Below are 14902 nucleotides of genomic sequence, written 5' to 3'. Positions count from 1 at the left end.
TGGAGCAGGGTGGGTGGGTCTGTGAGATCGGAAGGGGCGTGGATATGGCGGCGGGACACTCGGGGTGCTGAGTGGCGCCAGGGAGCCGGCACTTCCCGGGGGGCGCTTGCTCGTCCTCGAGCCCATCCTGGCCGGGTGCCCGCCGGGCCCAAGGTCTGCGGACAAGGTGCGGGCGTTGGTGTGGCGGGGCGGGGTCGCCGTGTGCTGTACCCCAGAATGGCGTAGAGACCGCGAGTTGGGTCCTTTGGCCGTGCGCCAGGCCCCAGGCCGAGCGCTGGGACGCAGGGAGGGAGGGTGGTCCCGACGAGACCCTGGAGCGGGGAGGCTGTCGGCGCTGCGGGGCCCGGCCTAGAACTGGGTGACGGACGGGGTTGAGTCGTAAGATCCGCTGGGTAAAGAGGCGGGGCAGGGATAGGGGCGGGAAGCGGCTGGCAGCGGGCAGCGGGCAGGGGGCGCTCCTGCAGGCCTCTCGCGGACGTGTGCGGGCCTGGCCTCGGAGAAGTCTGGGCTGGACCGGAACAGGGTGTTGCGGGCTTGCCAAGGGTCCTAGGATGAGCTCGCCCGGGGAGCGGGCGTGAGACCCCGCAGTGCACGGTGTGCGAGTGGTTGCACGAGTGCGTTTGGCAGGAGGGGAATCCCCGGAGAGCTGCACGTTCTCTGGGCCATGGAGGGTGGGCGACTGGGGATGGCTCTGCCTACATCAGACTCCGGGTCCCAGGTGCTGCCTCGTGGCCCGCGGCCTCTGCTGCCTGCACGGACGGAGGCCCCGCCATGGCCCAGCAGAGAGCCCTGCCGCAGAGCAAGGAGACGCTGCTGCAGTCCTACAACAAGCGGCTCAAGGACGACATCAAGTCCATCATGGACAACTTCACCGAGATCATCAAGACGGCCAAGGTGGGTGGGGCCGCCCGTCTGCACCTGTTGGAGTGGGGACAGTGAGCCCAGGACTGCCCTGCTCTGGTCCCGCGTGTCACAGAGCACCCTGGCCAGGGGGGATGCGGCTGCAGTGGGCCCTTGTCCCCATGCCGAGAACATGTGGGGGGCGCTAGGGGGATGGACGATGACACACAGGTCAGCAGACAAACAGGTCCCAGTGAGGCAGCTGTAGGGGACATTCAGATTGCCAGGCTCAGCCCCCAGCGGCATGCCTAGCGAAGGGCTGGGCAGGGACTTGGTTTCTCAGTGCTTTGGTGTCCCGGTCATAGGGCCCTGGTGATGACTGGATGGGTTGATCTGTGTAAAGTGGTTCCCTCGGGGCCTGGCAGGGACCCGGACATGGCGGCTATTTCGAACGAGTGCCATCGGGAAGAGGCGCTGGGGAGGCCCCGCAGGCGGGGTGAGCCGTTGGGCTCAGTCGGCTGGATCTTTGCATGACGTTGCAGACCTGGGGACTTGAGTACTCAGGAGGGTGAAAGCTGGCATTCGCTTAGTGCTCTTGGCATGTCAGGCCGTGTCGGGGGGCTACTGTCCCGTTTAATCTTCACAAGACCTTTTGAAGCAAGTACCATTGCCCTCTCCATTTTCAGAGGAGGAAACTGAGGCTCAGAAGATTTAATAACTTGCCCAAGACCATTCTGCTAATAACTGGCAGAGCCAGGATTGGAACCCAGGAGGTCTGGCTCCTGACCCTGACGCCAGCCCGTACCCTGGCAACGCCCCTGGGAAGCCCTGTCCGGGTGGACGGATGGGGGCAGTTAGTACCCTGGACTGGCTCCTGCATTTACCGTCTGAGACACACTGAGCGGGCTCACTGCCCTGTCCGGCCTCAGGTGCCCACTTGCAATCTAGGGATGGCTGTCTAGGCTCCTGTGAGGAATTTTCTTAACTTACATTATTCTATTTTACTTGTTTTTTTTCCTCCCCTGAGGGTATGTTTCCATTGATTTTTAGAGAGCGTGGAAGGGAGAGAGAGAGAGACAAACATCAATATGAGAGAGACACATTGATTGGTTGCCTCAGGATTGAGCCTGCAATCGAGGTACGTGCCCTTGACTGGAAATGAACCCAGGACTCTTCGGTTGGAGGGCCGATGCTCTATCCACTGAGCCCGATCAGCCAGGGCTGAGAATTTTGTAAGATAATGATGGTCAAGGGCTTCACACGGTGCCTGGCACCCAGGAAGTGCTCAGTAAATGGTCACTTTAAAAAGGTCCTTGATATGAGGTTGGGGAGCGGCTGAGTCGGCCTTTTCCGCCCGCTCCCCCCTCCCCCTCCCTGCTCCTGCTAAGGCAGCGCCGCTGTCTCCTCCAGCCGCCATCATGATCATCTACTGGGACCTCATCAGCCATGATGAGATGTTCTCCGATATCTACAAGATCCGGGAGATCGCAGACGGGCTGCGCCTGGAGGTAGAGGGCAAGATGGTCAGTAGGCCAGAGGGTCATATTGATGACTCGCTTATTGGTGGAAATGCCTCCGCTGAAGGCCCTCAGGGCGAAGGTACCGAAAGCACAGTCATCACTGGTGTTGACATTGTCCTGAGCCATCACTTGCAGGAAACCAGCTTCACAGAAGAAGCATACAAGAAGTGCATCAAGCCCTAACTGGTTTGGCTCAGTGGATAGAGCGTTGGCCTGCGGACTGAGGGGTCCCAGGTTCGATTCCAGTCAAGGGCATGTACCTTGGTTGCGGGCACATCCCCATTGGGGGGTGTGCAGGAGGCAGCTGATCGATGTTTCTCTCTCATCGATGTTTCTAGCTCTCTATCCCTCTCCCTTCCTCTCTGTAAAAAATCAATAAAATATATTTAAAAAAAAAGAAAAAAGAAGAAGTGCATCAAAGATGACACGAACTCAGTCAAAGGGAAGCTTGAAGAACAGAGACCAGAAAGAGTAAAGCCTTTTAGGACAGGGGCTGCAGAACAAATCAAGCACATCCTTGCCAATTTCAAAACTAGCAGTTCTTGCCGAAACTGGTTTGGCTCAGTGGATAGAGCGTCGGCCTGCGGACTGAAGGGTCCCGGGTTCGATTCTGGTCAAGGGCATGTACCTTGGTTGCGGGCACATCCCCAGTAGGGGGTGTGCAGGAGGCAGCTGATCGATGTTTCTCTCTCATCGATGTTTCTAGCTCTCTATCCCTCTCCCTTCCTCTCTGTAAAATATCAATAAAATATGTTTTAAAAAAACAACAAAGAACTAGCAGTTCTTTATTGGTGAAAACATGAATCCAGATGGCATGGTGGCTCTGCTGGACGACCGTGAGGATGGTGTGGGCCCATATATGATTTTCTTTAAGGGTGGCTTAGAAATGGAAGAACGTTAACAAATTGGGCAGTTTGGCTCTATCTCCTGTCATCGTAGCTGGCTGCCGCTTTCATCCACATGCCAAGACTAGGACAGATGGGGCTGATGTTATCTTGAGCTCTTCGTTTATTTTGACCTGATTCATCTGGAGCGGAGGCATTGTTTTTAAGAAAAAAAACATGTCATGTAGGTTGTCTAAAAATAAAATGCATTTAAACTCAAAAAAGAAAAGAAAAGCCGAGACCGGTTTGGCTCAGTGGATGGAGCATCGGCCTGCGGACTGAGGGGTCCCGGGTTCGATTCCGGTCAAGGGCATGTACCTTGGTTGCGGGCACATCCTCAGTGGGGGGCGTGCGGGAGGCAGCTGATCGATGTTTCTCTCTCATCGGTGTTTCTGGCTCTCTGTCCCTCTCCCTTCCTCTCTGTGAAGTATCAATAACATATATTAAAAAAAAAAAGAAAAGAAAAAGGTCCTTGTTGCCCTGGCCAGGGTGGCTCAGTGGGAGCATCGTCCTGTGCACCGAGGGCCACCAGTTTGATTCGTGGTCAGGGCACATGCCCAGGTGGTGAGGTTTGGTCCCCCGTCAGGGTGTGTGTGAGGGGCAACCCATGGATGTTTCTCCCTCTCCCACTCCCTCTCAAATCAATAAAAAGGTATTTTTAAAAAATCACTCTCTTTACTTATCTGTTCCGTTTACCGAGTGCCCGAGCTGCTAACACTGTCTGCACGGAACAGGGCTCCAGGGCTCCGCACCCCAAAAGGCGTGACAGGCCCTCCCTGCACCTGGCGCACAGTCAGCCTGCAGGCACCCACCTGTCCTCTCCTTGGAACAGGGGGAAGCCAACGGCGTGCGGGGTGTGCTGCGAGCCGCTGGTGCCTGCTAACGTAGACTTCCTTGTCTGTCCTAGATTGAGGACGAGACGCAGGTGTCCAGGGCCACTCAAGGCGAGCAGGACAATTACGAGATGCACGTACGCGCCGCCAACATCGTAAGTCACCAGGTGGCAGGCCTGGCCCGGGCTCCAGCCCTGGGGGTCCCAGTGTGGCCTCCTGGGAGGAGGGCTGTGCGTGGCAGCGTGGGGGGGGGGGGGCGGGCAGGGAACCGGCCTGGCCCGTCCTGTGTCCTGCAGCGCGCTGTGCGGTGCCTGGAAAGGGTCGGCTCTTCCTTGTTGACAAGAAAGCTCCCTGAGATTCGTTACGAGAGCAGAGGCGAGTTTCTGAGGGAAACGGGATCTGCGTTTGGTCCCTTCTGACGTCACAGAACAAGCACATCCGTCATTTCCTTAGGGGTGTGCCCACGGATGAAAACACGCAGGAAGAGCTCCCACAGGGACCGCCCAGCTGGCAGGGGAGCTGTCCCGAGGAAGGGCAGGGCAGGCGGCTAACGGGACGGCAGGCGGCTAACGGGACGGCAGGCGGCTAACGGGACAGCAGTCCCACCTGCGGGCCTGGGGGTTTGAGGCAGAGGGAGTGCTTGCACAGCCTGTGCGACTGGAGATCATACCACCGGCTCCGAGCCAGGGGCCAAGCGGGGTGGGGGCCGGGAGCTGATGCCACCTGCCGCCTCCCCCGGGCCGCAGTCGGGGTGCGGGGCGCTGTGGACCCTGCCCTCCCATAGCTTACCTCCTGGCTCTCGCGCTTCTCACAGTGGCCCTGAGAAGGTCAGTGCCGGAGCCCCACTTTGCAGATGAGAAGACGGAGGCCATGGCTCGCCGGCATCCAGCCCAGGGAGACAGGGTGCTGCCCCGCCCTCACCTGCCTGCTCTGGCCGTCACCACAGGTCCGGGCCGGGGAGTCCCTGATGAAGCTGGTGTCCGACCTCAAGCAGTTCCTGATCCTGAACGACTTCCCGTCGGTGAACGAGGCCATCGACCAGCGCAACCAGCAGCTCCGGGCGCTGCAGGAGGAGTGCGACCGCAAGCTCACCACCCTGCGGGACGAGGTCTCCATTGACCTCTACGAGCTGGAGGAGGAGTACTACTCGTCCAGGTACCAATAGGGCTGCACCCGGACCGCAGCCCGCAGCCCCCAAGCTCCTGTCTTTCCAAACCCTGCCGCGTCCCGCAGCAGAGCCGGTTTCAGAGCGCACCTCCCGGTCAGAGCAGTCGACCAACAGACACTTCCCACCCCCCGGGCCCTGGGCCCTGGGGGGAAACTCACAGAACTTCAGGCTTGGGAGGCCAGAGCCGGCGTTCCCGCCCAGGGTGCCCCTGCCTCTCTTTGGACCTGTCTGCTCCCTTTAAACATTCCTGTCCGAGGCTGGGCTAGTTCCTCATGGCCGCCCAGGCTATGCCCAGGGTGCCACTGCTTGCCCACCGAGGTGATTCCATGTGGGCATCACCAAACGCCCACACTGTGCGGGTGCGGGGGTCCTGGGAAGGAGGAGGGAAAACCCCAAGTAGCGGGGGCTCAGCCTTGTCCCCAGAGCCAGAGCCCCCTCCATGCCAGGCCCAGGCTGTGCGCAGGGATACAGCAGGGGGCGCAGCCCATCACCCAGCCCTCCTGGGGCCACTTAGAATCCTGCAACCTGAGGCCTTTGAGAAGTCCTAGTCCAAGTGTAACTTACGCGGGGGGAACCGAGACTGGGAGGCCTTGTCCTCCGTTCCCGTTAGCCTGTCCGCAGACGTGCGGGCCGGGCCCCCTGCTGCTCTCTCCCAGACAGCTGTCCCTGCCGGGGTAGGTTCCACACGCTCCTTGCTGCCCGTGGGAGCCATGCAGGGGCCATGGAGGCCCCGCCCAGCGTGCTCTGGTCTGGGGCTTGGTTCCCCGCCTTGGGTTCAGTGTCACCTGCATGGTCCCGCCCAGCGTGGCCTCTATGGGAAGGGATGTTATATCACTGCCCGGCTGGAGTGGTTCTAGACTTTTCCAGAGTGTCTGGGGCCGCCTCTGGTCCCTGAGACCCATCGGCTCAGCAGACTCGTGGCAATTGCCTCCTCACACCCCGGCCTTCGGAGAAGGGTCCTGAGTGGGTCCCCGCGGGGGAGCTCAGACCCTGCTGGGGACATGGCCCAGTCACACTGGTTTTGTACAGTCCCTTCGCATACCCGTCATCCCTAAGGGCCAGGCCTCTGGCCTGAGCAGCTACAGGGCAGCGATGCGGCCCTGCCTCTTGAGGGTGAGGGCCAGGAGGAGCGGACCTGCCCAAGGTCACTCGGCAGGGCCTGAGTGCCAGGCTTCCCACACCTGCCCGTCAGCCTCTGGTTCACCCACAGGGGTTCTGGGCCTGCCCGGTGGCCCTTCCGGCACCCCTGGGGCCTCGGGAGGCCGAGTTCCTCCCTCACCTGTGATGCCCCGTGCAGGCTGTGTACCCTCCCTGCTTTTCCTGGCGTGCGCCCCACCTGAACCCCCAGTGCTCAGCCCCCTCCACCCTCTGCAGCCCCGCTCGCCCACCTCCACGCTTGCTCGGCCGCTTTCCACTCATGATTTGCTGTTTGTCTGCCTCTCCCTCTGCTGTCCTCGGGACACTGCTCTGTGACCAGGGTAGTTTCTGAGACTGAATGCTGAGGGTGGAGCGAGGGAGCAGCCACAGGCAGGGCAGGACGGTGCGGGAGAAGGGCCGCCAGCCCCCATACCCCGTGAGCTCTGCTCTTCCCTGCACCCTCACCCGGTCCTCCACAGCTGTGATAGGGAGGTGGGGTACAGGATAAACACCAGGGCCTCTGTTCCTTCACCCCGTCCAGGCTCTGTCCCAGCCAAGGGCAGACCCCGAAATAAGACAGGGTCTCTGCCTCGGGATTCTTGCCAAGTGTAGGAGCCATGGGCTCTGGATGCTGGTGCCGCTGCCGGTGAAGGCGGCCGCGCCCTGCCCAGGATGGGGTGGCGGCAGGGGCTAGGACAGCGGATGACTCTCAGGCAGGGCGGACACCTGCTAGATCAGCGGAGGGACCTGCTGGGGCCACACAGACCTGTATGGGCTGGTCTGGACAGCACCCCCCCCCCCCAGCTTTTGGGATGCTGAAGGACCCTGACACGGGGTCCCTATGTGCCTCCCACTCAGCCAGGCCTGCTAGAACGAGCGCCTACCCAGAGGGGAGAGGCAGGTCTGGGGTCCGGTCTGTTTTCTTAACTCTGCTCCTGTGTCGCTTTCCCTCCCTGGCGCCCCCTCTGCCTGCTCCTGTCTCCCCGGGCTTCTGGTGGTGGAAAAGCTCCAGTCTCTGCGAAGCTAACGATCTGCCTCTGTGCGAAGCTTACTGGAGGCTGGACCTCGACACAGACGCTGCCGATGGCCTCGCGGCCCCCCTGCGGGCCTCCCCAGAGCCCAGCGCTGGCCCCCTGCAGGCCGCCGCCGCTGCCCACTCCCACGCTAGTGGGCCTGGCCCCACAGAGCATGCCTGAGCCTCTCCGCTCTCTCCACCAGCCCCTGGGATCTTAGGAACAAAACCTGGCGCCCCGCTCGGCCTTGGCTTCCGCTGGGGAGCTGCTGTGGCCTCCTTGGGAACCCCGTCGGCCCAGGGACAGCCCACCCAGGAGTGTGCAGGGAGAGGAGTTCCCCCCATTTCCAGAGTGAACCACTCGTCCTGGAGTCACCTCTGTTCACTACCTCCCGGGCTGCTGGGTGGAAGGAAGTCTAACAGCCGGGCAGACAGGAAGGCCGATGCTGGGACCCGAGCCTGCTGTTTTAAGTCGGGAGGGGGGGGGGGCTCTGGGTGGACAGCCCTGGCCAAGTCCACACCAGGCCCCCTGTGCAGCCACCATTCCGCCTCGCCCCAAGGATCCCTGCAGAGCTGGGGGTGGGGGTGCTGTGGTTCACGGGAGCCGGGTGGCAGGTCCTTCCTGGTTCTGCGGCACACGTTCTGGTGGTTCATCTTTTGTGCGAGACTGCTGAATAAAAACAGCATTGCCTGTGGCTTTGGTTGGTTCTCCTGTGCGCACACCTGATCGCCCGGGTCACCTTGACCTCCCAGTGGCCGCGGGTCCTGGCTGCATACTCCCTCCGCCCAGCTCTGCCTGGGATCTAGATCCTTGACGTGAATGAATGAATGTAGCGCTGAATGAATGAAACACCGCTGCCCTGTTGCATGTTGCGCCACCCAGGCACCTGCACTCTGGTCCCTTCTAGTCCTCACTGCACCCAAGTCTGTTGTCACCAGCACTTCAGGGAGGAGTGGCCATGGGCTTGGAAGGGGATGATGGGGCCACGGAGCTGGGAGGCAAAGGGCAGAAATCAGTACTCGACCCACAAAGAACCAGAGGCCCAGTGCCACTGTGCCAGGTCACCTGTGAAAATGGGCAGGGGCGGCGGCTGCAGCCCTGCGCCCTGTCACTCAGGCAGACACGCTCCATGAGGGAGGCCCTCGTCCTGGTGTATGGAGGGGGTAACAAACAGCCCACCATCCCGCCTCAGGGGTGGGGAAAAAGATTTCAGCCAAGAGGAGTGCGTGTCGGGGAAAGGCGGGAAGGAGCGGCCCCGTCCCAGCCCTTTCTCCGGAGCATTCCCCGTGACCGCCCTTCACACATCGTCTCATCGCCAATCGCCCCTGAAATATAAACGATGAGGGCGCAGTGTGTGCCTTCTTCACCCCCTGTACCCCGAGGGCTCGGAACCCGCGGGCACCCGCGTGGCGCGCAGTCCTTTCTGAGCCGAGGCGGTCTCGCCAGCCTCCACCTGGGCCCGCGCCCCCGAGTGCGAGGCCAATGCCGGCCTAGTCCTGTCGCCGACCCAGGGAGCGCCTACTGTGCGCGGGGCACTGGGCTGCGGCCGGGCCTGGGGTGACCAACGCCGGCCCGATCCCCAGGCCACGCCCCCGGGCCCCGCTCCGCCCGCGGCCCACAATGCGTTGCGCCCCGCCCCGCCCCGAGGGCCTCTTCCGGTGGAGCCAGGCGTGGCGAATCGAGCACCGCGCGGGGGCGACTCGGCGCTCGACTCGCGGCGCCTGCGCACGTGGTGTTCCCGGCAAGCGGCGCCGCGGCCGCGACCTGGTTGCTTAGGGTCGCGCGGGCGGGGAACCGGGGGTGAGTCGCAGGGCGAGACCGGCACGGACCTAGGACGCTGCCCTCTCGTGACCCCGAGTGAGCGCCGCCCGAGCCTCCGGCCATGGCTTCCCTGCTCGCCAAGGACGCCTATCTGCAGAGCCTGGCCAGGAAAATCTGCTCCCGGCCCAGCCCCGAGCCGCACAAGCGCAAGTCGGGTAAAGCGCAGCCCGCGCGGGACCGGGAGGGTTCGGAAGGGGGTGCCCCCTCCCTGCGCGGCCTGCACCGCACCGCACCCGGAAGAGCCTGGGGGTGGACTAGACACGTGTGTGCGTGAAACGAGCATGTAACATACTAAAAGGGAATACAAGTGATGTTTCAAGTCCCCGGCGTTTCCCTGGTGATCGGGCGCGTCAGCCTGGGGGTCCGCGGGTTTCAGCGCTTCTGCCCACCCAGTGTTTCCCTTGAATGACGGTGTGATGCATGTCCTTGAGGCGAAATCTTTGTGTGAACCCAGCATGAAATCTCACCGCTGGGTCTCGTGTGGGCACGTTGACCAGGGTTTCGATACGTGTGGTCAGTCTAGGAAGTGTGTGGTTCTGAGCTCTACGGATAAGGATCACGGGATCCCTCATCCTGGTTCGCCTTTGGCATCCTTCTGGGATCAAAGCCTTTGCAACTCCTCCTGCCTATTGAATGGGTCGCAGAGATCCGGACAGCATCACTGTCTCGTTTTGTTTTCCAGTGGCCAAACCTCAAGGCTCGGACGCTGCCGGACCCCCCAAAAAGAAGAGGAAGCGAGCACAGAAGAAACCCCGGGAGCAGAGGGAGAAGGCCGTGGAGTCCAAGGCCCAGGCCCTGGGGGAGAAGCCCCGGGCAGCTTCCCAGGCCAGGAAGCCCTTGGCAGCCAAGCAGGAGAGGACCTCTGGCTCCCCCGGGGTCCCTGCAGGTGAGGAGCTCCAGGACGCTGGACAGGCCAGCTGGGGTCCATGCAGACACGCTCCCCTCTAGTCACAAGAAAAGGTGTTGTCAGACACGCTGGGGTAACTAACGGGGGACTTCCCAAAGAGCGGGCTTTCAGAGGACAGATCACACAGGCTCTGTGGGTGGATGGGATCCCAGGATGTGCACGTGGTTCCCGGCCAAATGGTGACCGGGATCTGGGCCACGGCAAGGCTGTGAGGACCTGGAACAGCTTGGCTTCAGGAGTACCGCTGCCCTCAAGCACCTGAAGGGGTGTCGTGAAAGCTGACTTGTTCAGGGGACGCACAGGCTGCAGAAGTTGAAAAAATGGAAGATGGGTTTGGCTTGTAGGAAGTGTTTTATCATAACAAGAATGTCCTGACCCTGAGGTTGTCTGGGGCCCATCCAGGCTGAAGAGGTGGTGGGATTGATTGGAAATGCCTTGCAGATCCATCAGTGGCCACCAGGGGAGGCAGTGCGTGAGACTCAGGCTTCGAACTGGGCCCTGGGGAGGGGAGTCTCCCTTCAGCCCTCCGATTCCTTCCTTGCAGATGGCCCCGCGCCAGAGTCTGACTCCCTCTTTGCCCTGGATGTTCTGCGGCAGCGGCTGCATGAGAAGATCCAGGAGGCCCGGGGCCAGGTAGGTGGTGGGGGGGAACTCGGGTGCCAGGAGCAGCGTGTTTGCTGCAGTGTTTCCCCCTCTGCCAGCCATTGGGGGCCTGAGCCGCATTTCAGGCACATGCGGGGCTGACAGGAGGGGCCTCGGCGGCTCCGTTCTGCAAGAGGTCGGGTGTTCTTGTCTTGGGGAGCCTCGGTCCCCAGGGTCACCTGCCTTTTGCTGGCCCAGGAGAGGCTCAGCCCCTTCCCTCCGGGACGCGCCTTTGCTGAACACACGTGGGTGGCGCTTCTGTCCATCGGAATGTCACGGCCGCCGTGCGGTAGGTGGGGGCCTGGATGAGGTGAGCTGCCCAAGGCTGAGACCTGAACCAGCCTCAGCTTCTCTGAATGGCATTGTTCGCCCTCTGACTCTGCCTCGGCCACCACTGCCCTGGCGCTGGGGACACCCCCCCCCCCCCAGGCCTCTTGCTGTGTGGGGACAGCCCCCCCCTTCTTTCTGCACTGCCCTGGGGCAAGCCCAGAGCCGGTTCCTAGAGGTGAGTCAGCTCCAGGCCCTGCCTTCCTGCCGTGGGGTCTGGGTAGTCGGGTCTGGGCCCTCGTGTTGGCCGGGGGGTCAGGGGTCGGGGGGTAAGGGGGTGAAGGCTGTTTGTGAAGCGGAGCTTGGGCTTGTCACAGAGCAGTGCCGTGGTCCGCACAGGTGCCCGGTTCTGAGCGGACACCTGGTGCTGGTGTGGCCTTGGCCGAGCCACCTGCCCCCGTGTCTGTGAAGGGGTGGACAGCTTCTGCCGAGTCGGGTCACAGGGGGATTTGGTGAAACTGAGTCTGTAAAGCACCCTGGTCATTGCCTGGGACCTGGAAGCTGTGGTTCTGACTTGGGGGTCCCCTTGTCCCTCTGGGGTGGGTCGCATTTTGGGTGACCCGTCATCTCAGGGGGGCACAGTCAGGGGGCCCTTGTCCTGCACAAGGGTTTCCTCCTGAGCCCACGCGGGGCGGGGCCGGGAGTGGGGAGAACCGTGAACAGGGCTTTCCCTCGCCAGGGCGGCACCCAGGAGCTGTCCCCCGCCGCTTTGGAGAAAAGACGGCGGCGGAAGCAGGAGCGGGACCGGAAGAAGCGGAAGCGGAGGGAGCTGAGGGCCAAGGAGAAGGAGGCCAAGGCCAAGGCGGCGGGGCCCGTGGAGGCTGCGGAGCCGGCCCCCGAGGCGCCCGGCCAGGAGGCGCAGGGGCAGGCGGGGCTGCTGTTCAACAAGGTGAGGCCGGGGCGGGGAGCCCTGGCCCTGCGGTGCGGGTCCCCGGGGCTGGTGCGGGTCCCCGAGGCTGCGGCAGCGGGTCCCCGGGGCTGTGCGAGCGGGGAGCCGGCGGTGACGTGCGCCGCCCTGGTCCCCTTCTCCCCGAGGTGGAGGTGGGCAGCGAGCAGCCGGCCAGCAAGGCCCAGCGCAGGAAGGAGAAGCGGCAGAAGCTGAAGGGGAACCTGCCGCCGCTGACGGGCAAGAACTACCGGCAGCTGCTGGAGCGGCTGCAGGCGCGGCAGGAGCGGCTGGAGGAGCTGCGGGAGCAGGACGCGGGGAAGGCGCGGGCGCTGGAGAGCAAGATGCAGTGGACCACCGCGCTGTACAGGGCCGAGGGCGTGCGGGTCCGCGATGACGAGCACCTGCTGCAGGCGGCGCTGAAGCGCAAGGAGCAGCGGCGGGCGCAGCGGCAGCGCCGCTGGGAGAAGCGCACGGCCCACGTGGTGGAGAAGATGCAGCGGCGGCAGGAGCACCGCCGCCAGAACCTGCGCAAGAAGAAGGCGGCCAAGGCCGAGCGGCGCCTGGAGAAGGCCCGCAAGAAGGGCCGGGTCCTCCCGCAGGACCTGGAGCGGGCCGGCCTGGCCTGAGGGCGTGCTGGGCCCGCCCCAGCCTGTGCACACTCACGCACAGGCTCAGTCACGTGGGCGAGGGAGGACGTCACTGAGGACAGGACCCCAGACCCCAGGGGAGGGGTGAACCAGATGGGCTTCCGCCTTCTCGTGAAACCGGGAAGCCCCCCGCCCGTGTTCAGGCTGAGGGGCAAGGGAGCAGTGTGGAGGCCCTGGGGACTTGGGGCGCTCACTGCCCCCCCCTCCTCCTCCCCTGCCGCGTTCCCAGGAGCAGGAAGGAAGGCCTTGGTGGCTGCCCACGTCAGTCCAAAACTCACTTGGAAGAGACAAACCCAGTGCCTGTAGCCCGAGCCCATGATGGAGCTGACGGCTGGTCACGGGAAGGGAAGGGGTGACCTCAGGCGGGACTGGAATGGGACGATTCTAAGTTCATTTGTAAGAAGGGTGAACTTTAGAATTCAAGGTAGACATGCACATTAAGAATCCTCAGTTAAAAAAAGAACCCTCAGATGACTCCTGAAAGAGAGGAGCTGTAGCAAACTAAGAAGGGGAGAGGGCAGGGTAGGGTGGCGTCAGTCCAGGAGGCAGAAGGGAGTGGTGAGCTGAGGAAGAATTGAGGTGGAACTGAGCCCAAGCCCGCAGGCAGTGGGGTGACTGCAAGTGGAAAAGACTCGGGTGGGTTTGATGGGAATGTGGGTTCTATTCCAGTGAAGCTGTTAATAAAGTCCTTTTGATGAAACCCCAGCCATGAGCCGTAACTGCAAGGAAGCTGGGGTGGCTGAGCTGTTGGACACAGTGACTAAGGCAGGAAGCGCCGCCAGGGATGAAGACATGCCAGGTGTGGAAGGGGGTTCAGTCCGAGCAGCCCTAGCGTGTGCCCCGGTACAGCTTCCAGGCTGCTGAGCAACAACTGCAGGGCGACCACAACTCACATGAGTGAGGTTGTAACATCGCTTAGGAGCTTGTACACCACGCAGACAGAAAGCCGGTGGGCGTGGACCATCTGATGGTCGGTTTGCGGGGCGATCACACAAGTGTATGGAAACCTCCCCGCCAGGAACTGCTGGGAGCCCACCGCCTGCCCGTCTGTAAAGCAGGCCCTGCGTGTCCAGGATGCGCTGCATGCAAAGTGCGTGACGTGGCCGTAGCGCAATTCTGTTCCAAAATGGAAGCGTCGCCCTAGCCAGTTTGGCTCAGGATAGACGGACTGGAAGGTCCCGGTTCGTTCCAGTCAGGAGCGTGTATGTCAGTTTCAGGCTCCTCCCTGGTCGGCCCGTGCAGGAGGCAACCAATCAATGTGTTTCTCTCACATCAGTGTTTGTCTTTCCCTCTCTGTTCCACTCTAAAAATCAAAGGAAAAATATCTTCCAGGGAGGATTGAAAAATAATAAATAAGAGTTCATTGTTGCCCAGCTGGCGTGGCTCAGTGGTATGAACCAGGAGGTCACGGTTCGATTCCCGGTCAGGGCACCTGCCCGGGTTGCGGGCTCCATCCCCAGTGTGGGGCGTGCAGGAGGCAGCCCATCAGTGATTCTCATCACTGATGTTTCTCTCCCTCTCCCTTCCTCTCTGAAATTAATAAAAGTATATTTTAAAAGAAAGGAAAGGAGAAAAGGGGGGTTCTTCATCTTTATAGACATGAATAAATGGTATCATTTGAAGATGAAAATTCAAGTAATGGAGGCGTAAGTTTATTCAGAGTAAATATTTAGTTGATTATATTGGGTGGGGAGGGAAAAGTACAGAGGAGGAATGAGTCAGGCTTATAACTCATGATCGGGCATTAATATGTACATTGTTTAAAGGATGGAAGGTATTACATGAAATTATGACTGTAACAGTTTTCCACTGGGTTAAAGTCCAAATCTTATTATTGACTCTTGGGAGAGAGAGAGAAACGTCAATTGGCTGCCTCCTGCACGGCCCCCACCGGGGATGGAACCTGGGACCCGGGCGTGTGCCCTGCCCGGGAACCGAACCGGTGACCTTTTGGTGCAGGGTCGATGCTCATCTACTGAGCCACACCACCTGCCAGGCTCAAGTGCAGACTTTTCAAATTACTGAGGAAAAAAACAAAACAAGCCACACAGGGTAAGGCTATAAAAGCAACAAATACCAATACCTTCACCGAGCTAAGAGTGACCATATCACCTAGCTTCAGTGTGTGTGGAGCGGACACACATCACCCAGCTGTACCTGTGGATGTCCTCAGTGTGTGGAGAGCGGCCACAGTGTCTGGACAGGTTCCAGCCTCGGGCTGATGAGCGGGCACAGTCCTCCATGGCCACGTGCAAGTCCCAGCGTGGAGGGCAG

At 61.4% G+C, this 14902-nt stretch overlaps 3 protein-coding genes across 5 annotated transcripts; all 3 read left to right on the top strand.

The window, feature by feature from the left end:
* The first annotated feature begins 23 nt into the window (after positions 1 to 23).
* Positions 24 to 8090, top strand: MED22 (mediator complex subunit 22). Of its 3 annotated transcripts, none has more exons than XM_080671447.1 (5): positions 24 to 153; positions 719 to 894; positions 4152 to 4232; positions 5024 to 5232; positions 7389 to 8090. In XM_080671447.1, exons 2-5 carry the CDS (start codon positions 772 to 774, stop codon positions 7576 to 7578), a joined length of 603 nt encoding a protein of 200 aa, XP_080527573.1. In that variant the 5' UTR covers positions 24 to 153; positions 719 to 771; the 3' UTR covers positions 7579 to 8090. The 3 variants fall into 3 exon arrangements, with proteins under 3 accessions (XP_080527573.1, XP_080527572.1, XP_080527574.1); XM_080671446.1 differs by having other exon boundaries at positions 30 to 166; XM_080671448.1 differs by lacking the exon at positions 24 to 153 and adding an exon at positions 486 to 614.
* LOC308249704 (translationally-controlled tumor protein-like) lies at positions 2158 to 3261 on the top strand (the record flags this gene model as incomplete). The annotated part of the gene is made up of 3 exons (XM_080671449.1): positions 2158 to 2527; positions 2759 to 2924; positions 3139 to 3261. Exons 1-3 carry the CDS (start codon positions 2259 to 2261, stop codon positions 3259 to 3261), a joined length of 558 nt encoding a protein of 185 aa, XP_080527575.1. The 5' UTR covers positions 2158 to 2258.
* Positions 8091 to 9114: 1024 nt separating the features above from the next.
* SURF6 (surfeit 6) lies at positions 9115 to 14000 on the top strand. Its single transcript, XM_080668621.1, has 5 exons — positions 9115 to 9371; positions 9899 to 10102; positions 10668 to 10756; positions 11772 to 11981; positions 12128 to 14000. Exons 1-5 carry the CDS (start codon positions 9278 to 9280, stop codon positions 12605 to 12607), a joined length of 1077 nt encoding a protein of 358 aa, XP_080524747.1. The 5' UTR covers positions 9115 to 9277; the 3' UTR covers positions 12608 to 14000.
* Positions 14001 to 14902: the final 902 nt, after the last annotated feature.

This window comes from Plecotus auritus (assembly GCF_963455305.1).
Source record: "Plecotus auritus genome assembly, chromosome: 5".
NCBI lineage: Eukaryota > Metazoa > Chordata > Mammalia > Chiroptera > Vespertilionidae > Plecotus > Plecotus auritus.
Note: the sequence above shows the minus strand (reverse complement) of the source record. Positions and strands in the feature narration are given on the sequence as shown.

Bases quoted from the DNA above. Each gene is read 5' to 3' on its own strand.
- SURF6 (XM_080668621.1), top strand. From the start codon at position 9,278: ATGGCTTCCCTGCTCGCCAAGGACGCCTATCTGCAGAGCCTGGCCAGG. The intron at 9,372-9,898 runs GTAAAGCGCAGC...TTTGTTTTCCAG, and splicing joins GCCGCACAAGCGCAAGTCGG to TGGCCAAACCTCAAGGCTCG. The intron at 10,757-11,771 runs GTAGGTGGTGGG...TTCCCTCGCCAG, and splicing joins TCCAGGAGGCCCGGGGCCAG to GGCGGCACCCAGGAGCTGTC.
- MED22 (XM_080671447.1), top strand. From the start codon at position 772: ATGGCCCAGCAGAGAGCCCTGCCGCAGAGCAAGGAGACGCTGCTGCAG. The intron at 895-4,151 runs GTGGGTGGGGCC...TGTCTGTCCTAG, and splicing joins AGATCATCAAGACGGCCAAG to ATTGAGGACGAGACGCAGGT. The intron at 5,233-7,388 runs GTACCAATAGGG...GTGGTGGAAAAG, and splicing joins GAGGAGTACTACTCGTCCAG to CTCCAGTCTCTGCGAAGCTA.